This window comes from Ovis canadensis, chromosome 3 (assembly GCF_042477335.2).
Source record: "Ovis canadensis isolate MfBH-ARS-UI-01 breed Bighorn chromosome 3, ARS-UI_OviCan_v2, whole genome shotgun sequence".
In the NCBI taxonomy this organism is placed as follows: domain Eukaryota; kingdom Metazoa; phylum Chordata; class Mammalia; order Artiodactyla; family Bovidae; genus Ovis; species Ovis canadensis.
The window spans coordinates 231,528,023-231,549,812 of NC_091247.1; the positions used below are offsets into that span (position 1 = coordinate 231,528,023).

The 21,790-nt window shown below is 65.3% G+C and overlaps 3 protein-coding genes and 1 long non-coding RNA gene across 12 annotated transcripts in view; 2 read left to right on the forward strand and 2 right to left on the reverse strand.

The window, feature by feature from the left end:
* Positions 1–14,977, reverse strand: part of SBF1 (SET binding factor 1) — a 39,361-nt gene extending 24,384 nt beyond the window's left edge. For 4 of the 6 annotated variants that reach the window (XM_069586208.1, XM_069586205.1, XM_069586206.1 and 1 more), the window contains exon 1: positions 5,458–5,671. In XM_069586208.1, coding sequence (XP_069442309.1) covers positions 5,458–5,512 — 55 coding nt within the window. In that variant the 5' untranslated portion in view covers positions 5,513–5,671. Of the gene's footprint in view, positions 1–5,457; positions 5,672–14,931 lie in introns of those variants that run through there. The other 2 variants (XM_069586204.1, XM_069586209.1) reach the window with 2 other exon arrangements.
* On the reverse strand, positions 8,300–14,670 carry LOC138437996 (uncharacterized). Its single transcript, XR_011256237.1, has 3 exons — positions 14,411–14,670; positions 9,680–10,150; positions 8,300–9,414 (listed from the first exon to the last, which is right to left on the reverse strand). It is a non-coding gene; the product is annotated as an uncharacterized lncRNA (long non-coding RNA).
* Positions 10,936–15,174, forward strand: ADM2 (adrenomedullin 2). Its single transcript, XM_069586217.1, has 3 exons — positions 10,936–11,217; positions 11,865–12,428; positions 14,950–15,174. The coding sequence occupies exons 1-2, from the start codon at positions 11,108–11,110 to the stop codon at positions 12,181–12,183; spliced, it is 429 nt and encodes a 142-aa protein (XP_069442318.1). The 5' UTR covers positions 10,936–11,107; the 3' UTR covers positions 12,184–12,428; positions 14,950–15,174.
* A 202-nt stretch (positions 15,175–15,376) lies between these two features.
* On the forward strand, positions 15,377–18,213 carry MIOX (myo-inositol oxygenase). 4 transcript variants are annotated; one of them, XM_069586221.1, is made up of 10 exons: positions 15,377–15,536; positions 15,981–16,061; positions 16,223–16,303; positions 16,380–16,542; positions 16,689–16,756; positions 16,885–16,994; positions 17,091–17,158; positions 17,243–17,292; positions 17,695–17,807; positions 17,941–18,213. In XM_069586221.1, the coding sequence occupies exons 1-10, from the start codon at positions 15,522–15,524 to the stop codon at positions 18,047–18,049; spliced, it is 858 nt and encodes a 285-aa protein (XP_069442322.1). In that variant the 5' UTR covers positions 15,377–15,521; the 3' UTR covers positions 18,050–18,213. The 4 variants fall into 4 exon arrangements, with proteins under 4 accessions (XP_069442322.1, XP_069442319.1, XP_069442321.1 ...); XM_069586218.1 differs by having other exon boundaries at positions 15,405–15,536; positions 15,668–16,061; XM_069586220.1 differs by having other exon boundaries at positions 15,412–15,536; positions 17,740–17,807.
* Positions 18,214–21,790: the final 3,577 nt, after the last annotated feature.

Here is a 21,790-nt window from a genome sequence, read left to right on the forward strand (position 1 = left end):
TGTCCAGGAGTCTCCAGGCTGGAACGCTGGAGTGGGCTGCCGCTCCCTTCTCCAGGGGATCTTCCCAACCCAGGGACTGAACCAGAGTCTCCTGCACTGCAGGCGGATTCTTTACCGTCTGAATAGTTAATTCACTTTCCTCCACAGTAGAAAACACGGCATTATATATTTACTATAATCGAATTAAAAAACTTAAATGACCTGGAAATTTTAAAAAGTAAAGCTATGAGTGCCTCAAAAAAACAAACAACAGAGTGCAGGTGCCCTGGCCCCGGGGGTGGCAGCAAGGGGAGCTCAACCCGCCCCCCCTCAGCCCCTGGCCCCAGGCCCCCCCCCCACGCCCACTCCCCAAGTCAGAGCCCCCCAGCGAGCCAGCTCCAGAAGGGGAGAGCTGTTCCCGACCCCACGGCCGGCCCCCAGCTCAGGCCCTCGGCCCCCAGCCCTGCCTCCCCTCACCCGCCAGCCCGACAAAGGTCTCACACCCATGTGGATGCCCGAGAAGGAACACCTGTGCCTACGGCCCCCAACTGCTGCGTGTTCCTGCTGCCTCAGAGGCAGACAGGACCAGCAAAGGTCCCAGAAGAAAGCCAGAGAGGGGTGGGGCTGGCAGGAAGGACAGGAAGCCTTTCCTGAGCCCTGAAGCTGGTGGGCACAGCTCTGCCCCCTGCCCACATGGGCCACCACGCACACCCACCGTGCACACACCACAGGGCTGTGTGCAGCCCTGGGCCCCCTGGACTGGGGGAAGGGCATGTCCCTGCACCCCCAGCCTCCAAGCTCCCACGTGTTCCCCAGAGACCCCCTCCAGGCACAAGGGACTGTTCCCAGTCCAGCCCACACGGGCAGGGCCAGCTGGAGACCCCTCCCTCCTGCCCACCCTCCACGGAGCCAAATCTGGAGGCGTGATGCGGGCCCAGTCAGGGAACCACTCTCCTCACAGAACTACAGGAGGATGAACAGAGGTCTCTGACCCAGCAAGGCAGCAGCTCAAGCAAGAAAGACAAAACCCCTCCACCTTCACGTCCCACCCTCAAGCAGGTCCCGCCGTCCGCTCAGACCAGCCTCGACTGCCACCCAAGGCGGCAGAGGAGCAGGGGCAGAGGGAGGGCGGGAAAGCCGAAGCGTGCAGCCCCTGCGGGCCTGCAAGACACGGGCCCAGAAGCCTCAGACACAGCTGGGGCCTGGACCCGAGGGCGCTGGCAAACAGACCCCAGCACCCCCCAGGAGCCCAGAGGGCAGGCGATCAGGGCTGCAGTCTCGAGCCCACCACCCTCCAGGAAGAAGGCCGGCAGCAGGTAGGTGGCTGCTGGCTGGGGAGGGAGCAGAGCTGTGACTCTGACTCACAAAACCTCAGCTTCCTGCTGCCCTCCCCTCCCCCACTGACACCGACCGAGGTGGCAGACAAGCCAGGGTGGGGAGAACAGGTGCCTGTTGCTGCCACACCCAGACACACAGACACAGACACACACCCCGGGCCCTCCAGGCCCACCCTGAGGGCCGCCCTCAACAAGCCCAGGCTCGCGGGCCCTGCACAGGGCTCCTCCCCATCCACGCCCCCAGAGCCAGCCTGTGTGCAGCCCCAAACCGCACCCAGGGCTCACCCAGTTCTTGCCACGAGGCAACAGGAGGAGGGGGTGTGCGGGTGAGGACGGCAGCCCCTGCCACCCCCACCCCCCCGCCCCGCATCCCCCAGCGTGGGGGCAGGCAGCCTGCAGAGGGCGCTCCCCACGCCCCCTCCCCAGGCAGAAGGCAGAGGAACCGGCCACTGGCCCCCCATCATGCAGAGTGTCAACTCCCGGAGCAGGCTCTGCCTCCAGAGAGCAGGTTTTCCTAGACCCAGAGCCCTCCCCTGCAACGACGGAGGTGAGGGCCAGCGGGGGCTGGGGCGCCGGCGGGGCGGTGAGCAGACCCCCACCAGCTCCTCCCGAGCCATGCCAGCCCCAAACCTGGCCCTCAGGCCTCAGCCCAATGACCATCACCTCCTCAAGCCAGCTGTCTGAACCCTGCCCACGCACAGGGGCTGCGGTGGGACCCAGGAATCTCCCACCCCCCAGCCACTGCCTTCTGGGGTTCCTGGGGCACCTGCCAGCCAGAGAGACCTCCAAGAAGCTCCATCCTGCACCCGCGGCCCTCGGGCTAACCAGCCTCGGCTGCTCCTCCCACCCCATGGGCAGACTGGCTCCTGGGGGGACGTGCGGGCAGCTTCCTGAGCCCCAAACACACCGGGCGCGCCACGGGCCTCCCCGATGCCCTCCCCCTCCTCTGAGACCCCAGCCCACACCTCCACTCTGTGCCAACAGGGGCCCAGGGGCAGCACGGCTGCGGGCCTGCATTCTGGGGATGGAGGGTATTTGCCACGTTGCCCAGCATCCTCACCAACCCCAGCTCCTGAGGCCACGGACGGGACCTCGAGCAGCTGAAGCTCCTGCCCCACCTCGGGTAGACAGAAGGGAGGCGCCCCTCCCACCCGTGACAGGACTAACGCAGACAGCACAGCGGGGCCCCGGAGGAAGGACAGAGGCCCCCTGGGACACAGGCAGTGCAGTGCTTCCTCCTGCAGCCAGTCCCCACACAGCCAACCCCGCGGGGGGAACACAGAGCGCGCGTCTGTCATCCCCAGCAACGCCGGCACCAGTGCCAGGCTCCGATGCCCGGGCCAGCCCAGGCCAGCAAGTGCTGGGGGCAGAGGCGACGGGAGGGTGGCAGCCTGCTTGGCCACCCCCCCACTCAGAGCTCACGCCCAGAGACCAGCCCGGCCGCCGGAAGGACAGCACCCTCCTGCTGGTCCACACCCCAGACCTCAACACAGGGCCCCCCACCACTCCCCCGAGGCCACAGCGCAGGACTCGGCGGAGGGGCCGCAGCCTCTCCAACCTGCCGGTCAGACAAGCCTGGCTCTGACCCGAGGCTTTGGACCCTTTGGGCTCCCAGCCCCGACCAGCCCAAACAGCTCCGACCTGCTCCAGAAGAGGGGCAGGGCCATGGGTGGGGAGAGGTGACCAGCTCAGCGCAGTCAGGAGTGAGGCCAGGGCTGGAGAGCCCTCTCCTCAGACAAGACCACCATGGCCAGGAAATGGGCATGGGGGGGCTCTCTGGCCCCCATGATGTCCCCAGAGCTGGGCCAGGTTGTAAAATATGCTAAACCTAGGTCCTCAGTGAGGAGCGCCCCCAACTCATCAGCAGAGGAGCCTGCAGCCTCTGAGATGAATGGAAAGGTCCCACCCCAGCCCCTCCCTGCCCTGCTATCTAGAGCCTGCTGTCAGGTAGCCCCACAAAACCAGGATACTCCCTCAGGCAAGGAAGATGTCCAGGTGCCAGGCAGGGACAAGGCCCCACCACGCCTACCCTCTCCACTGAACCCAAAGGCCCCGTGGCCCTGGGCTCGAGGCCGAGGCCTGCCAGCAGGCAGGGGCCCTCCAGCTCCAGCAAAGGCGCCCACTGCCACGAGCGTCCACACATGTGCGGCTTGGTGTTAACAAGACACCCGTCACTTCCTGGAGCTTCCTGTGTGAGCGCGGCGTGTGTGCATCCCCCCCCCCCCCCGGCCCCACCGTGCTCAGGGCAGCTGGCGGGGAGGCCTCTGTGACTCATCCCGCCACCAGAAGAGGAGACAGCGGCGCAGGGGCCGAAAGACTGGCCCGAGGTCACAGAGGCACCGAGAGGCCAGGCCGGGGCCTCAGGCTGCGCGCCTCTGCTGCAGCCTGGGGGCTGGCTCCTCACAGGCTGGACCAGTCCTGCCAAGGAAGGCCCTGAGGCGAGGTGGCCAGCCAGCAGGTGGCCAGCTCCAATCCCAGAAGGTAGCGGTTAGGGGGTTCCACGGCCCCCAGCCCTACTGCAGGGGACATCTTAAGACTCACTCCTTCCCGTCACTCAGGGTGACAGGCACTGTGGCACCGACCTTCTCCCCTGCCCCCTCAGAGGCCACACACTCCATGGGTGCCCGCCGCCAGCTTGCCGTGGAGCCCGCCGAGGCTGCCTCTCCTCCCCTGACACGCACTCCAGCTGCTGCCACCATCAGCATGCCTCCCCCAGCTTCTGCCTCCTCAGCCTCCCCGCACAGCCTGCGGCGACCTCAGCCCCCCTGCTTATGCAGTCCCGGGACCCTCATGCTGGGGCCGCACCTCACCCAGCCCGGTCGCCCCAGACCCTGTGCACCCCCTGCCGCAGGTGGCACAGCCTTCTCGCTGCCCCACCCCACGTGTCCTGGAGAAGACAGCTCTCCGTCTGGCCTGTGGGGCACTCACAGCCTCCACGTGCAGGCTGCACGCGAGGACGACTGGTCCCGGCCCAGAACGCCGTCCCTGACACCGAGGGTGTCGGGCGAACAGGACGGGTAGAGGCCCCCCGTGTGAGAGGGAGTGAGGAGGCTGGGGCCCAGCAGGCGCAGGCTCCGGGAGAGGCAAGGCAAGGAGGGCGACAGCGGCAGCCAGGGCGTCAAGAAGCAGGGTAGAATGGGGGTCTTGACCCCACCCTCAGGCTCCAGGCTCAGCCCCAACCTGACCACACAGCCGTCCCCACCACCCCAAAGCCGCGCCTGCCCTCCTGCAGCTGGGGTCTGAGCCGCAGCGAGGCTCTGGGCGAGCCCGGGCGCGGGTCCCACTCCCTCTGTAGTGGCTCCGACCAGGCGCTCAGCCTCTGCCCGGACTGCAGCGTTCGGATGGGGGCGACGACGGAGCCCTCCGCAGGCTGCCGGGAGGAGGAAGCGCACTCGTGCACGCAGGGGCAGAGCAGGGCCTGGCACACGGAGTGCGCTCCCCGAAGCCGACGTCTCCGCGGCCGGTGCTGATGTCATCGTCAGGATTTTTCCTACCCCCTGGGCTGGAAGGTTCTCAGACACAGGTGGTGATCCGAGACACGGAGCCCCCGGCCACGGGCACCAGGCCGCGCTCTCACCCAGGCTTGGCGGGCAGGCCCTTGGCCAGGAACACTCTTCTCTCTCCTCCCCACAGTTCTTACCGATGTCCTCCGAATTCCGGCTCAAACGCCGCCTCTCCAAGAAGCAGTCCCTGAGCCCCAACCCTGTCTGCACGCCCCCCAGCCTCCTGGGCCTGAGACACGGCACAGGGGCCACAGGCTCCAGGCCGGCGGCCCCGGGGGTCAGAGAAGGGGCTTGCAGCCGGCTGAGCGGCCCGTGCCCCTGGAGGCAGAGCCGTCCGGCGGTCGGCCCCCGCGAAGGGAGCCCGTCCCACCCATCCGGGAGGCGCAGGCCGAGCCGCCTGGGGCCCTCCCGCCTGCCGGCGACGCCGAGGCGCGGCCGGGCCGCCTCTGCCCTGACGGCGGCCGGCGAGCGCGGCCCGCCCCGTCACGCCGCGCGGCCCACGTCGGGGAGGCCGGCCCCCGTGACCCCCGACCCCGGGTGGCAGGCCCGGCGCAGCGAGTGCCCGGCGGGCCCGGGGCCGCCCCGCCGCCCCTTCCCGGCCCCCGGCCCTCGGCCCGCGGCCGCGCGCCGGCACTCACCGCGCGGGTGCGGCCCGAACGCCACCAGCACGAAGTAGTCCGCGAGCCGCGCCATGGCGAGGGGCGCGGGCGGGCTCCGCGGCTCGGGCACGCGAGGGCGGCGCGCTCATGGCCCGGCCCCGGCCCCGGCCCGCGCGCCCCGGACGCTCCGGGGTAGGTTTGCGGCGGCCGCCAGGCTTTGCGCCGCCATCTTCCCAGCCCGCCGGCCCGCCCGGCCGCGCCGTGCGCCTGCGCGCCCTCGCCCCGCCCCGGGAGGGCGGGGCACAGAGCGGCGCGCCCTCATTGGGCCTCGCCCCGGGTGGGAGGAGCCCGAAGAGGTGCACCCTTATTGGGCCGCGCACCAGGGGGCGGGGCTCCGCTTCTCCCCGCCCCCAGGCGGTGACAGGGACGGCGGCTCCGGGTCGCAGGCCCGCTCGGCCCGGGTGGGAGCGCGCCCCGCGGCCGCGGCGCCCTCGCAGGCCGTGGGGTCTCGGGTCCTGCCCCGGGCGCTCTCAGGCTCGGGCCCGCGCGGCTCCCAGGGTCTCCCCGCCCGCGCTGTCAGCCCGGAGGAAGACTGGAAGGCGCAGTCCTGCGCACGGGCCTCCGGGACTGGGAGGGGCCCTGGGACGTCCCGGACGCCGCCATCCTGGCAAGGGAGGGGGCCCAGTCAGGCCTGCCCTTGGGGTTTCCTGCCTGAGGAGGGCTCTGGCCCCACTCGGGAGCCCGGTCTCAGTGAGGCGAAACGCTTAACATCAGTTCAGTTCAGTCGCTCAGTGTCCGACTCTGCGACCCCATGAATCGCAGCACGCCAGGCCTCCCTGTCCATCACCATCTCCCGCAGTTCGCTCAGACACACGTCCATCGAGTCAGTGATGCCATCCAGCCATCTCATCCTCTGTCGTCCCCTTCTCCTCCTGCCCCCAATCCCGCCCAGCATCAGAGTCTTTTCCAATGAGTCAGCTGTTCGCATGAGGTGGCCAAAGTACTGGAGTTTCAGCTTTAGCATCATTCCTTCCAAAGAAATCCCAGGGCTGATCTTCTTCAGAACAGCGCGCCGCACACCCTGCTGTGAAAAGCAGGGAGCAGGCTGCCCTGCTGAGGTTCCTAGCAGTGCCTCCCACCCTCGGGCCCTGCATGCCACACGGATGGGCAGGAGGGACTCAGAGTCTCGGGCAGACACTAGGAGAGGCGTCACGCGGTGGGGGGAGCCTCGGGGCTGCCGCTGACTCGCTGGGACGGGGAGCTCGTTTCTGGATGAGTGTGGCACTTTAAGAACCTGTGAAGGAGCAGACTGCTGACGGTCCTGCCCGCCCTCACAAATGGGAGCCCCGAAAACCCAAGCCAGAGAGGGCTGAAAGAGGAGACCACTGGGCCCCCGCCCTGCCCTGGGCACAGGCCTGTCACAGCCTCTTCTGCTGCTGTTGAGTCCTGGGATGAGAACCCCTCCTTTCTGCCCCGGCTGTCTGAAGTTGGTTTTTCTCACTTCTATCCCAAAAGGTCCTGGCCACCACTGCCACACCACTGAGCTCATGCATGGGCAGGCAGTGTCCCTGGCAAGCCCTCTGGCCTGGCCCCTGAGCCCAGGACAGGCTCTCCTGCAGAGACGGTGGGGACCCTGCCCTCTATATTCCCCCACCCTTGGGCCCTGTTGCAAGGAGCCCACTCCCTGAGCCGTCTCAGAGGCACTTTAGGGTCAAGGGTAGGGTTAGGGTCACTTCCAGAGCATGATACCCCTGCTCAGCTTTCTTGCTAGCACCCTGTACCTGTCCCCCTCTGGGTGCTTCCTCCCTTCCTGAGGGTCTGCGCCTCCCCACCCGCAGCAGGCGCGCCCTCTCATTTTGGGGCCCCTTGGCTCCCTTTCTGTCCTTTCACCCCCACCTAGCATGGCTCCAGTGCCCGTCACCCTGCCAACACCCTCGCCCCCACCTCCCCGACTGGCAAATCCCAGCCACGCACAGTCCTGCCCACCCGTCTCCTCCAGCCTGTAGCAGCATCTGGTGCAGAGTGACCCCGCACCGTGACACCCCGGCCCCAGCTGCAGGTCACTGCTCTCCCTGCCGCCCAGCTAGCCCACATCTGGCCAGTGCGCTTCACTCTGCAGTTTCCTCAAGCCTCTGGCGCCCCCTCCAGTGTCGCAGAGATGGCCCTGCTGGCCTCCTTCACAGAGAAAACAGACCTGCATCACCCCAAGTCTGGCCCTCACCCCCCGCCGTCCCGCCCCCCCCCCCCCCCCCCCCCCCCGCCCCGGCCGCAGTTACACAGAGGCTCGGCCCCTCCTGCCCCCTGCCCTCCTCTGGCTGTTTGCTGTCGGTGCCCTGCCTCATCTTTCCCTCTCTAGGATCCTTACCATCAGGATCAAGCTCAGTCTTTCCCACCTTAAGACACTCAGACAAAACCTCACTAGACGCGTCTACGCAGCCAAAGCCGCCCTGGCTTTTCCTGCCCCATGGACACTCTCCAAAGCATGCCTCCGCGGCTGCCAGCACGCCGCCGCCGCCTGCAGTTCCCTGGGCCGCGTCTTGTTTGTCTCCACGGCCGAGCAGTGCTTGGGTGGCCAGCCTGCCATCCCCAGAAGTGGCTCTGCGCTGAGCACCATGGGGGAGGCCTGTGGGTTTCCCCTGGGGGAGCGGCACACGCACAGTCACGGACGACGAGCGCCAGGGGCTGTGCCCCGCAGAGGCAGCGGGGCACGGGGGTCTCTGACCCAGTCTGCAGCCGTGGGGTGAACTAAGCTCCCAGGCTGCACCCTGATGCCAGAGGACACCTGCCCAGGGGCTGTGGGGGAAACAGGCCTTCGGTGGCAGCAAGTGTTTTGAGAGGAAGAATGCAGACGGACACTGCTGAGGCTTTCCTCCGCCTGATGTAGAGACTGGGAATTTTTATTTCTTTTTCCTTTATTTAGTAAAAAAAAAAAAAATGGGGACTTCGGTGGTGGTGCAGTAGATAAGAATCCACCTGCTAAAGCAGGGGATACAGGTTCGATCCCCGGTCTGTGAATATTCCACACGCGGAGGAGCAACTAAGCCCACGCGCCACACCACTGAGCCCGACGGCCGCAGTGATGAGGCCGCTGAGCCGGGAGCCTGTGCTCCACAACCAGAGAGACCGCCGCAGGGAAGAGGAGCCTTGGCAGCGCGGCTAGAGAAAGCCCGCTTGCAGCCACAGAGACCCGGAGCAACCAAAAGTAATGAGTAAATTGAGAAGCTTTTGAAAAATAAGTAAAGTAAATTTAAGAAATTAAGAAAAAATTTGGGGCCACACCACACAGCTTGTGGGATCTTAGTTCCCCAAGCAGGGATCAAACCCACACCCCTGGCACTGGAAGTGTGGAGTCTTAAGCGCTGGCCCGCCAGGAGACACACCAATTCTCCTTCGTTGGTGGGTGAGGGATGTGGTCACTTGTGTTTTGGAAGGATGGTCCTGGCAGCACGGAGCACAGCGCATTGCAGGGGGTGGGGGGGCTGGCCCGCCCCAGGGCCTCTGCCTGTCCCCCTCCCACTCCAGGTTCTGTCCTCTCTGTGCACCGTCTGAGAGTGATGCCCAGCACCCTCCCACCTCCCACAGACGTGCCGGTTCCAAAACTCCCCAGGTGGCGCTCCAGTTCTGCCTTCTCTTCAGCCCCCTGCCCGGGACACTGGAGGCCAGCCAGACATCCCTGCCCGCAGGTCCCCCAGGTAGCCGACCCCTCCCCCACTCTCCCCTCGTCTGCCCCCCGCCCCTGCTCTGCGTCTCTGACCCCCCCCCACCGCATCCTTCCTGCCCGTGCTTCAGACTGGCTGCCCTGCTGAAGCCCACTTTTCTGACAGAAATGTGATCACATCACCCGCCCTCCTTCCAGTAAAAATAAACAAATAGAAGCAAGAATACCTGCTGCTGCTTCCTTACCTGCCTCAGGACAGAAACCCAGCTCTGTAACGCGGCGGGGGCCCCCACTTGTTAGTCTATTCATCCAGCTAGTGTTTGCTGAGCTCCCATGACCTGTGCAGAAGGAGGCAGGGAGAGGGACCAGGACACTCATGATGACCTCACAGCGTGAGCAAGACTGGGGTGGGAAGACAGAAGAGGAAACACGGACGCAGATGCACGGGCGATCAAAAATGTCTGGGGCATGATGGGATAACCGTCCCAGCTCAGACGGACAAAGGGGTGAGGAACCCTGGCCCCAAGGCCATCATCAGCTGGCGGCGCGTCAGCCTTGTGGAGAGCAGTTTGGCTCCACCTGTCAACACAAACACGGGCTCACCTTTAGCCAGAATCCCCATGCCTGCAAATATATCCTGTAGGGACACATCCTTGAGCTCACGAAGCAGGGCACTTGCTCTTGGAAAGCCTGGAAATCACCTAATTGTCCCCCAGTGCAGGATCAGTGAAGCCACAGGCACCTCCTTGTCAGCGTGGGCTCAGGCGTGGGAAAGTGAGGCAGTCCCTCTGCCTGTCGCTACCGGTCAGCTGCTACGTCGTGTCTGTCTTTTGTGACCTCATGGACTGTAACACACCAGGCTCCTCTGTCGCCCACTCTCTCCAGGAGTTTGTTAAGATTCATGTCCCTCAAGTCTGTGGTGCTGTGTAAACATCTCATCCTCTGTTGTTCCCTTGTCTTCCAGTCTTCAGTCTTTCTCAGCATCAGGGTCTTTTGCAGCAAGTCAGGTCTTCGCATCAGGTAGCCACAGCACTGGAGCTTCAGCTGAAGCTCTATGTTTCCAGATGTTTTTGCCTGCATATGGATATGTGTGCGTATATAAGGCACACACACCGGACACAGACCCCCCAAAAAACGCACATACGAGAAAGTAAAACAAAGGCACCCATCCTGGCCTGGGAAAGGAATCCACAGTGGGTGGCAATTAAGAGTCCGTACCTATTTAAATTCCTTGCAGAAACCATTTAATATTTCAGCAATGGGAGGAAACGTGTGGAAGTCGCTCAGTCGTGTCTGATCCCCTGGACTATATGGCCCACCGAATTCTCCAGGCCAGAATACTGGAGTGGGTAGCCCTTCTCTTCTCCAGGGGATCTCCCCAACCCAGGGATCGAGCCCAGGTCTCCCACATTGTAGGCGGATTCTTTACTGTCGGAGTCCGCGGGGAAGCCCCCCGGGGGCGTGGGTGGAGATTTCAGGAACAGAGCTGCTGGGCGCTCTACTGAGGAGGGGATCTCAGAATCTCCTCTGGCTGGCCTCCGCCTCCCACTGGCTCAGAAATCTGGGGGCAAGCCCCAGGGCGGTGGGCGGGATCCACTCTGCGACCACACCCCGCAGCACCCTCTCCTTCACCCTGGACAGTTCGGCCCCTCCAGGCCCAGGGACAGGGTCTCCCATCGGAAGGTGGCGGAGGCGACGCTGGCTCTGGGGGTCCCCGGCCCGCCGCCCCGTCTCCAGTCTCCAGAAGCGGCCCCAGTAGGGGTCCGGGTGGGGAGGGCCGGGACCCCGCCCAGCCGGCGCGTCCGGCTCCGCCCCCCTGGGAGACTATTTAGCCCGGGAGGTGCTGGGGCTCTGGCACCTGCAAGACTCTGGGCACAAAGTGACGAGGAGGCGCCCGCACCACCTGCCGGAGACCCTCGCCAACTGACCGACCGGCTCCAGTCTACGCCCCGAGGTGCCCGCGGAAGCACTGCGGGCCTGGGGCCGCCCCCCACACCTGCCCGGCTCGCCGCCCCCTCCGGCCCCGCCCGCATGGCCCGGCTCCTGACGGTCACCCTCGGTTGCATCAGCCTCCTCTACCTACAGCTCCCAGGCGCGCTGTCCCTCGGCCTGGCCCGGAGCCGACCGCCCACGCGACACAGGTGAGCAGGTCTCAGACCACCCTGGCTGCCGGGGCAGGAAATCAGATGCTCCGGAAGGCCCCACCCCGCCGCCGCCCCAGAACCTCGAACTGGGGGAAACCCGCTTCGACTGCTAGGGCTCACATGCTAAATCCAGCCCCAGGCCCTGGGCACCCCCCGCAGGGCAGACGGCTCCTTTTTCTTTGCTTGCTCTTCTAAGGCATGCCCACTGCCCCACTGGCAGAGCAGACCCCTCAGAAGGAGGGTCAGCTGTGGGAGGGGAGGTTAAGGGGCTTCCCACACCTGCCCACCTTCCCCCACCCCAAGGGAAGGGAGTAACTTAGTCCTGAGCAGAGTAGCCCAGGGAAGTCAGGCAGCTGCTTGCCAGGCCCTTGAATGGGCTACTGAGATGGCTGAGGGCCAGAACCCCAGCCCTGAGCTCAGTGGGCTTCCCCTGGCCTGCTGGCCCATGGCGTGGGGTCTGTGGGCTTCCCCTGGCCGTGCTCCAGCCTGGGGGGTGGGGTGGGGTGGGGTGGGCTTCCCCTGGCCTGCTGGCCAGTGACTTGGTGGCTGTGGGCTTCCCCTGGCCATGCTCCAGGCTGTGGAAAGCTGTGGGCTTCCCTGAAAGGCTGGACCACTGGGTTTACTTCCTCCGTCTCCCTGTGCAGGGAGCCCCCAGCCCGGACACCTGCCAGTGGCTTGCAGCCTCAGCACCCTGCAGCCCTTCCCGCGGTCTGGAAGCTGCACCAGGCCCTCCAGCCCAAGAAGAGTGCCAGCCTGGCCCCTGCCAGGGGTCAGCCTCTCCGCAATGGCCCCCGCCGACACTTGGGTCCCCGCAGGCCTAGAGCCCAGCTCCTGCGTGTGGGCTGTGCGCTGGGTACCTGCCAGGTGCAGAACCTCAGCCACCGCCTGTGGCAGCTTGTCGGGTCGGCCGGCCCCCGGGACTCGGTCCCCGTGGACCCCAGCAGCCCCCACAGCTATGGCTGAGCCGGGGGGCAGGCCTGTCCCAGCTGGGATGCTGCACCACATCCCCAGGGCTGCAGCTGAGCCCCCAGCCCAGCGTGCCTGCAGAGAGAAGCCCTTCGAAGGGCAGTGCAGGCACCAGCGAACACCCCTGCCCCGCTCTCCCCCGTCACGTTCTGCAGCAGCCAGCCTCCAATCGCTGTGGACTTAGAGGCCCACGTGGGGGCCCAGCGGCGTCTGATCACCCAGGGGCTCTGCACTGAGAGAGGGTAACACTCGGGGGTCGGGGCTGAGAGGAGGCGGCTGGCAACATTAGATGCCAGAACAGGGCACAGAGGAGAGGGTCTGCCCGAGGACATGGGGCAGGCGTCGGGGACCTGAGCACACCAGGCCTCCTCTGGGCTGCGGGAGAGAGGGACTCTGGGTTGGCCACTTGTCCTGACATGGTAGGGTTAGGGCTGGGCTGTTCTGCTCCAGTTGGGTCCAGGGTAGCAACAGAGACCTCTGCCTGAACTCCCTGAGGGCAGCTGGGGAGAGGGTGGAGGGGTCCTGGAGCTAGGCAGAGCAGGGTGGGAGTGGGGTGGGGGTGGCAGTTCTCCCAGAATCGCCTGGGAGAACCTTAGCTCCAGGTGCGTAGGGGTGGCTGACCAAGGGCCAGGGCTCCACAGCCCACAGGGTCTCCCTGAGCGCCCCCTGCCCAGCGCGGGGACCCAGTGGGACCAGGCCCCGGCTATCAGTGGACAAGTCAGCCAGAGGCGGAGTCTGGAGTGGGCAGGTTGGCGGCTGGGGGAGGAGTTACATGCTGGGAGCTAGGGCCTTCTGTCCCGGCACCTGGGTCTAGGGGCTCAGAAGGGCGATCTCCCTGATCAGCAGGCCTTTCGTGCAGCACTTAATTTGTCGACGTTTTGCCGCGTCAGCCTTTCAGCCACCGAGTGAAGGGAGCACCACCAACTCCCAGCCAGGGAGCAGGGCCGGGCCTGTGCGCACCTCAGTGCCCACCCACAGATCCTGAGCTGGGCGCCCCACGGGTGGGTGCTCCCCATCCTCGTGCTGACTCCTCCAGCTCGTGGCTCCCCTCCCCTCCGCCAGGCCACGGGAGGTCAGCCCGGGCTGGTCCCTGCCCGGCTCGGGGGGTGGACGGAGGGCAGCCACCTCAGCTTGGATGCCGTGCGGAGGCTGGAATAGGCGCTTGCCGGGGCTGGAGAGGCCTGTGGTCACTGAGGGGTGTCGGAAGAGCGGGCAGGGAGGGTGGGCTGTGAGGGCCAGACGGGCTCCGGGATGAGGAAGAGGAGGCCCCAGGAAGGCTGGGTCGGGGAGTTAGGAGCTCAGCTGGGCAAAGCCCGCCGCGGCCCCGGCCCTGGGCAAAGTCCCCGCGGTGCAGTGCCCAGTGCTCACCGGGAGGGGGCACAGCCCCACATGGCGCCTCCACGAGGCGACACCACCTGCCAGGCGGCCCCCAGGGCTGTGGTGCCCGGCGGCCCCCCAGGTGCTCCCTGAGCCCGGCGGCCCCCCAGGTGCTCCCTGAGCCTCGGGCCCCCAGGTGCTCCCTGAGCCTCGGGCCCCCAGGTGCTCCCTGAGCCTCGGGCCCCCAGGTGCTCCCTGAGCCTCGGGCCCCCAGGTGCTCCCTGAGCCTCGGGCCCCCAGGTGCTCCCTGAGCCCGGCGGCCCCCCAGGTGCTCCCTGAGCCAGGCGGCCCCCCAGGTGCTCCCTGAGCCTCGGGCCCCCAGGTGCTCCCTGAGCCTCGGGCCCCCAGGTGCTCCCTGAGCCTCGGGCCCCCAGGTGCTCCCTGAGCCTCGGGCCCCCAGGTGCTCCCTGAGCCTCGGGCCCCCAGGTGCTCCCTGAGCCTCGGGCCGTCTCCCTTGGGTCGCCTGTCACAGTCACAGCATCACACTGGTGTCCACACGGCCTCCAAGCTCCAGGCCATGTCCCGGCCGCCTGTCCGACCGCCTGCTTCAAGACCTGGGGGACGCCTGCCGGGACCCCACCCACCCCCTCCCACTGCTCCCGCTCCGGCCAGAGCCTCTCGGTCCTGTCCTGTCTCCCGCCCTCAACCAGCCCCGCCAGCCGGCCCTTTGTTCCTTCCCTCAGTCCAAGCGACCAACCTGCTTTTGGGTGATGGGTCCAGTCTCCCCCCTGGCGTCCCCTCTCCATCCCTGAAGCAAATATTTGCAGAGCACTTGTAGAAACAGTGAATAAAACATCAGCCCCCACCCAGAGACTGACACGTCCATGGAGGAGCGGAGGAAACTGACCTCAGGAGCACAGAGAACAAGGGATGCCTGGCCGCAGAGTGCTGGAGGCGCCGCGGCTCACAGGGCTGAGAGCACTCCACCGTTTTAAACGGGGTGCCAAGCACCCCCAGCTGACTCTCAGGAGGGCAGGAGGAGCCGCGTGGAGAACCCCTGGCCCACTGCCCTCTCCTGGCCCAGAGTGCACCCTGGTCTCAGCCCTCTCTGATGACACCGTCATCAGCTCCAGGCTGTGAGGCCCTGCTGTGTGTCCTGCCGAGCCTGGCCCTTGAGTGACCCGGGCGGTGAGTTCATTTCTGCCCTGACTGGAGATGCAGCCTCAGCCTCAGAGCCTGGCAAAGATCCCCTGAGCCTCTCTGAGCCATGAGCCTCACCCAGTGTTAGCAAGAATCCCACCCTGGAGAGAATCCTGTCAAGTAGGTTTAGCAAGGCTGCCCCTTCCCTTGACGTCTCCTCTGGGAATTTCCCCTTGACCCCTGCCCAGTCCCCCACCCCCACCCCAGGGCTGTGAAACCCCAGCTGACCTTGCTGTGTTCCAGCAGACCATGTGAACATCTCTCCCATCTCACAATCATGAATGAAGTCTTCATCCCTTCTGAACGAGTGTCAAAGGGCACTTCTCTGGAGCTCTCATGGTTAAGGACCCTGGCGGAGAACCAAGACCCCACGCACCATTGAGCACCTAGCCGGGGCACTGCAACCACTGAGCCCTGCAGCCAAGACCCCGCTTGGCCAAATAAATAAATATTCTGTCAAAAATGTCAAAATAGCGTTTTCTGAAACAAGCCGTGCCCCGCCCCACTCCCAGGTGCCTGGGGAAGATAGGGAGCTGGGAGAGGCAGCGTCCGGAGGAGCTTAAAGCTCCTGGCAGGGGTGGGAGTCTGGCGACCTCAACCTCCGGGGCAGGTTAGTTGCTGCAGGGACGTGGAGGTTGGCTGGGGGTGGGGGGAGGGGGTGCTATGCTGACACATTAACTCTCAGAGGCCAGCAGGAGGGTGGATGGTCACTCATTACCGAGGGCCAAGGCCAAGGGGCTGGGTGGTGTCCGGTCACTTATGTAACCTGTGGGCATATATACGGGCACGAGGGCCCGTGGAGCTATGCCTCTCTCAGGATGAAGGTGGCTGCGGTGAGTACCCCCGGCCCACGCAGACTGCGCGCTCAGGGAAAGCGGGGCAACCCCGTGCCCCGCGCCCAGCGGGTTTCTGCCGGCCCACTCCTCTGGGTCAAAGGGCTCCCTCCCGGCCGTGGTCTATCTAGGGCAGAGGTCACGGGCCCAAACGCTGGGTTCCCTGCGGACCTGCGTCCTGAGGAGACTCCGGTGTGGGTGCTGTGTAGCCACGGCCAAGCATCACCCTCGGAGCAGGCATCCCCAGCATCCGCTCAGCAGATAAGGACTCGGGGCCGGAAGTCTTGACTCGGGCTCGCCAAGGCCACGCGCCGGTGCCCTGGGGTGCCCACCGCCTCTCTGCCGCTCCACACCCAACAGTCCCGGCCCCCATGGGGTGTCCTCCCTTCCTCTTGGAGCTGACTTCCTGGTGAAATGGGTCCACCCCCCTCCCCACCCTACCAGGACCCAGACCCTCCCCTGGTCTCCCAGCCTGACATGGAGCCAGGAGCAGCCAAAGACAAGGACAGCTTCCGAAACTACACGGTGAGGACCGCTCCCCGGCCCCGCCTCTCCTGCCCTGGCCCCTCACACAGCTCCAGGGGCCACCCTGTCCACAGCTTGGGGCCTGGGAGAGGCAGGCAGTGGCCCCCTGGGTGTCAAGGGCAGGGGTTGGCGGGCTGCCTGGCTGACCCTCTGGCTTGCAGTCTGGCCCGCTTCTGGACCGTGTCTTCGCCACCTACAAGCTTATGCACACTCGGCAGACTGTGGACTTCGTCAGGAGGAAGGTAGGTGGCCGACTCCTAAACGGAGGCCCTGAGGGCTGACCCTGGGACCACACTGACCTCTCCCTTCCTGGCCCAGCATGCCCAGTTCGGGGGCTTCTCCTATAAGAGGATGACTGTCATGGAGGCTGTGGACATGCTGGACGGGCTGGTGGATGAGTCAGACCCCGACGTGGACTTCCCCAACTCCTTCCATGCCTTCCAGACGGCTGAGGGCATCCGGGAGGCCCATCCAGACAAGGGTGTGCTCCCCACCTGCCCTGACGGGTGCTGGGGAGGGAGGGTGGGTCCGGCCCTCTCCCAGTAGGCCCTGCGCCCCCCACAGCCCCAGGTCCGTGCCCCGGCCCCTGCACCCCACTAGCCCGCCCTCTCCCTCCCTCTCCTTCAGACTGGTTCCACCTCGTCGGGCTCCTGCACGACCTGGGGAAGGTCCTGGCTCTGGCAGGGGAGCCCCAGGTGAGGAGGGGGGTGGAGGGCGGTCAGCAGGGCAGGGCCCGGGGCAGTCCCCGCTCCAGGCTCTGGACACCCACTTGGGGGGCAGGCCAGCTACGTCCACCCACGGCTGCCCATCCATCCGTCCCCAGTGGGCAGTCGTCGGAGACACCTTCCCAGTCGGCTGCCGTCCCCAGGCCTCTGTGGTCTTCCGTGACTGCACCTTCCAGGCCAACCCTGACCTCCAGCACCCCCTGTACAGGTGCGGCTCCCTTGCCCTCCCTCGCCGTGGTCCCCCTCCCCCCTCCCCCTTCCGGGTCCTGCTCCTGAGCCCCTCCCCTTCCGTCCCCCCTTGCAGCACGGAGCTTGGCATGTACCAGCCTCACTGTGGGCTCGAGAACGTCCTCATGTCCTGGGGCCATGACGGTGAGGCCGGTTGGGGGCGGGGACGGCGGGGACCATCTGGAGCTGCCCCTCTGGGTGCTCGTGGTGACCCGCCCTCTCCCACAGAGTACATGTACCGGATGATGAAGTTCAACAAATTCGCCCTCCCACCGGAGGTAGGAGGGGGGTGGGGACCGAGCCAAGGTCTAGCCCCGCACCGCCCTGCCCGCCGCGCCCCCCTGCCACGCCCCGCCTGCCGCCCACCAGCCCGGCCCGCCGCGCCCTCAGCCCCGCCCACCGCCCACCAGCCCCGCCCACCGCCCACCAGCCCCGCCCACCGCCCACCAGCCCCGCCCACCGCCCTCCACCCCATCCGGTCCGCAGTCCCCGCAGCCCCGCACCGCTCGCCGCCCCCCCAGCCCCACCCGCCAGCCCCGTCGCCCCCCCACTCCAGCCCCGCCCACCGCCCTCCAGCCCCGCCCGGACCGGCGTCCCCAGCCCCGCCCCGCCGCCCCTCGTGTCCAGCCCCGCCCGGCCCGCCGCCCCCCGCCCGGAGCCTGAGGCCTGGCCCCCCGCAGGCCTTCTACATCGTCCGGTTCCACTCCTTTTACCCCTGGCACAAGTTCGGCGACTACCAGCAGCTGTGCAACGAGCAGGACCTGGCCATGCTGCCCTGGGTGCAGGAATTCAAGTACGGTCACAGCCACGGTCGTGCCCGGGAGGGGTGCGGCTCGGGGGGCTTCACGGGCCGGTACGGTCACGGTCCCGGTCATGCCTGGGGAGGCGACTCGGGGGGCTTCACGGCCACCGTCCCTGTGCTGCAGCAAGTTCGACCTCTACACCAAGAGCTCCAGCCTGCCGGACGTCGCCGCGCTGCGGCCGTACTACCAGGGGCTCGTTGACAAGTACTGTCCTGGCGTCCTGTGCTGGTGACCGCCCGCCCACCCCCTCACCCGCTGGGTGTCCCGGGCGCAGCCACTGTCCGGAACACTGTCGACCGCCGCAGCCCTTCCGGAGGACCCCACGGGCCCACCTGCACGGCCTGCCCGGCTGGCCCCTCTCCCTGCTGGCAATAAAGACCCTGAAGCGGCTCGAGACCGAGGCGTGTTGTGGTGGGGCACTCACTGGGGTACCAGTCTGGAGGTGGGGGACCCCTGCTCTGGGCTCAGTCTCCCTAAAGAAAACAAAAACATCTGCTGGCTAGCACACACTACAGGAAACCCCGTGGTAAACGCACAGGCTAACCGTGATGAACGCGACCCCTGAGGAGACCCCCAGGCGCAGCCCTCTCCTTGGCCAAGTGTGCGCCCTCACGCGGCGGCGCTGCGAAAAGCTGCCCATTTCTCTGGGGACTTCCCGTCAGGATTTTGCTGATTGCACCCTCTTGGGATCTTTTCATGTTTTCCTTGGTATTTCTTGCTAATTGATAACTGAGCAGAGGCTGAATCAGATTCACGTTTGACTTAGGGGCCAGAGTGCTCTAGAGGTGGGGGCTTTCGGAGAACACCGCTGTCCTCAGCATGGTCAGCTGGCCGCGTGGTGGTCTCGGGTCTGAGAATGCCCTCCACCGGATGGAGAGAGACTCACCCCAGGGACCAGGAAGCTCCCCGCCCAGTTTGGTTACTGCCTATGCAGGAAGGGGAAGTACGTGCTCCCACCTTTCTCTTAATCAGTCTGTAAGAGCTGCTTCCGCAGCATCCTTCGAACACAATCAAGTTGTCTGCTGTGTATCAAGAACACACAGGTTCAGCAGGTTTGAGCTTCCATGCGCTGTTATCCTTCCTCGTGCTCAGACAGGGCTGGGGAGGGGCTTTGCAGCGGGCTCCTGGGCCCTTCCGATGATCGAAGTTGGTCTCTGGGATGGGATGTCTTTACATCCTGGAATGGGACTTTACATCCTGGTGTAACAGGATGCCCAGACTCTGTTAATTTCCTGTGTCTGCTGTAACAAACTGCCATAAACTGGGTGACTTGTTGAAAAGAACACGCTTCTTCTCAAGTACTGGAAGGCAGAAGCCTGAGGTCACGGTGTCCACAGTGCCTCCTCCAGGGCATCCGTTCCCAGGTGGCGGCCAGCACCCGCGGCTCGTGGCTGGCCGAGTCTTCTCCACCTTCACACTGCTGCCTCTCCGTGAGCCGCTCCGCCCCTCTCCATAAAGGCGCTTGTGACAGCACTCAGTGGGCGCCCAGATGATCCGGGACGACCCCCTCATCTCACGGCCCGTGATTATAGCCACAGGGTGCTTTTTCCAAGTGAGGCTATGCGCACGTTTCACAGGTCGGATGTAGACCACTTTGCGGGGCCGTTTCCAGTGGAACTGGCCCTTTCTCCAGGAACTTTGGGAGTGGGAAAGTGGAATTTCAAACGCACATGCTGCGGGCTGAAGACCCAATCACTTCTTGAACGTCCGCAGGTTGTGACCGTGGAGGTGGCGCTGCCCCCTGCCTCCCTGCCCTGCTGCCCAGTGAGACGCCTGCGTCCCGCTCGAAGCCCTCCTGAGCACTGCAGCCCAGCTGCGCCCTGGCAGCAGCAGAGGACCGGGCAAGCGTGGCCAGAGGCTTTGCCTGGGACTTCGCTGGTTGCCCAGTGGTTGCAGGAGGTGGGGTTCTGACCCCTGGCTGGGTGCACATGCCCAGAGCAAGCGCGCGATGCGCTCGGGAGCCCGTGGGCTGAGCTGCAGCCGCAGCCCAAGTGCCTTAATTGAAGAGCAAGGCATGGTTCAAAGAAGATCCTGCACGCAGCCAACCAATGAGCAAAGCCCACATGTGCGCGCGCACACACGCATAGGAAACCGGTCTGCCCAGGCCTTCCCCACTCACTCCTCCTGGAGCCCTCCTGCCTGCCCGGGGCTCCCTCGCACCAGCCTCAGGCCCCCTTCCCCGCTGCAGCCCCTCCCAGACTGTGAACTCCGGCAGGGAGGTGCAGGGCACCAAGGGGGCCCTTTCCCTAGAGCGGCTTGTGAGGTGCAGGGGGCTCTGCAGGGGCAGGCCAAGGGCTCTGAGCCTGGACTGCATGTGGGCAGCGGGGCCTCGCTGCCTTCCTGAGAGTGGGGAGGAGGCCAGTCTCCGAGGAGGTGAGGGGGAGACACAAGAGCCTCAGAGCTGGGGGCGGGGGATGCTATAATGACTGTCTGGGCCCAAAGTCATCACCCAAGGGTGCTCAGCAGGGGTGGCCACCTTCACCTGGGACCCTAGGTCCCCACGCCTCTCTGTGGCCCTGCAGACTGTAACCTGGCCGTCTCCAAACAGGCCCCAGGGTTGGGAAGGGGGCCAGGGATCTCATGTCCTAGTCTACCCACGGATTGCCGGTCTTGCTGGGGGCCTCAGGGCACTGGGCAACTGAGGAGCCCGCAGAGGCAAGGCTTGGCTCTACCTCCAGACTGCACTGGCCAGGCTCCTCTGCCCGTGGGCATCTCCAGGCAAGAATGCAGGAATGGACTACCATTTCCTCCTCCAGGGGATCTTCCCGACCCAGGGGTTGAACCCAAGTCTCCTGCATTCTCCTCCTGTGTTGCAAGCGGACTATTTACTGCTGAGCCATTGAAATTCCCTTTAAACGAGCCAGTTTCTTCTAAGAGAGTGGTTGCAAGCAAGAGTCTTAGAGGGATCTAGAATTTGTTATCAGGCCTGTCTGGGGTTGAAAGTTGGGAACGCCTGATGGTTCGTGGCCCACAGGAGTGGGGCAGATAATCACGGCCTCAGTTACTCTGGCCAGCTCTTGGGGGTAGCAAGCAGGTGCTAGAGGAAGGCCGTGGCTTCTGCAGGCACTGATGGCCTAAGGCAGGACAGCGGTGAGTCCAGCTCCCGAAACCCAGGACCAAGCCTGGACCGGAAGAGACCATTCTGTGACTTGCCAGACTCTGCGACTTGCCCAGAACTGTGACTTGCCCAGACCGCAGCCCTGAGGGCATGGTTGGCGGCTGCCCAGCTGCCCCGGAGACTCTGGGCTGTTGGGGACCATGAGGTCACTGCTGCTTTCACCCAGAGAGGTCCCTGCCTTAAAAGGTCAGTTTTACTCAAGAAGGTCTTTTTCTATTTTTTTGCCGCACTGAGTGTTGTGTGGGATCTCAGTTCTCCGTCCAGGCATCAAACCTGCACCCCTGCAGTGGAAGCACGAAGTCCTGACCTCTGAGCCCCCATCAAATAATATTAATGAGTAACTATTTAAAGAATTCCTCAGGTTAATTTCCAACGGTAAATACTGACAGATACAACACTCGTAAATAAAAGCTCTTTGGGGTTCTCAATAGCTTTTAAGAACGTGAGACCAGATGGCCTGGTCTCCTTTGGCAGAAACCCCAAAGCCGCCTCTGTGGGCTCCCTCGGGGCCGACGTGGAGGCCCTGCTGTCAATACGGCCGCCCCAGAGCCCACGGCGTGCCCCTCCCGGGGAGTCACTGGCCACCCCCACGGGCACCGCCTGTGTTAACGGCAGCCATCTGTCACCACCAGGCCCTTGTGCGCCTGGATTTGCTACCCTGCCCCGTGCCTCCTCCGGCACTGTCATCCCCTAACTCACCCGGCACGGCCTCTGACCGAGGCCAGAATGCGGAGGCTGGAGCCTGCAGGCCCCCAGGCGCCCCACGACCCCAAATCGATCGTCTGACGGAATGATGGCACCAGCCGTCGGAGCCCCAGCTACAGTGTCGCTTGGATGTGGGATGTGGTTGTGGAG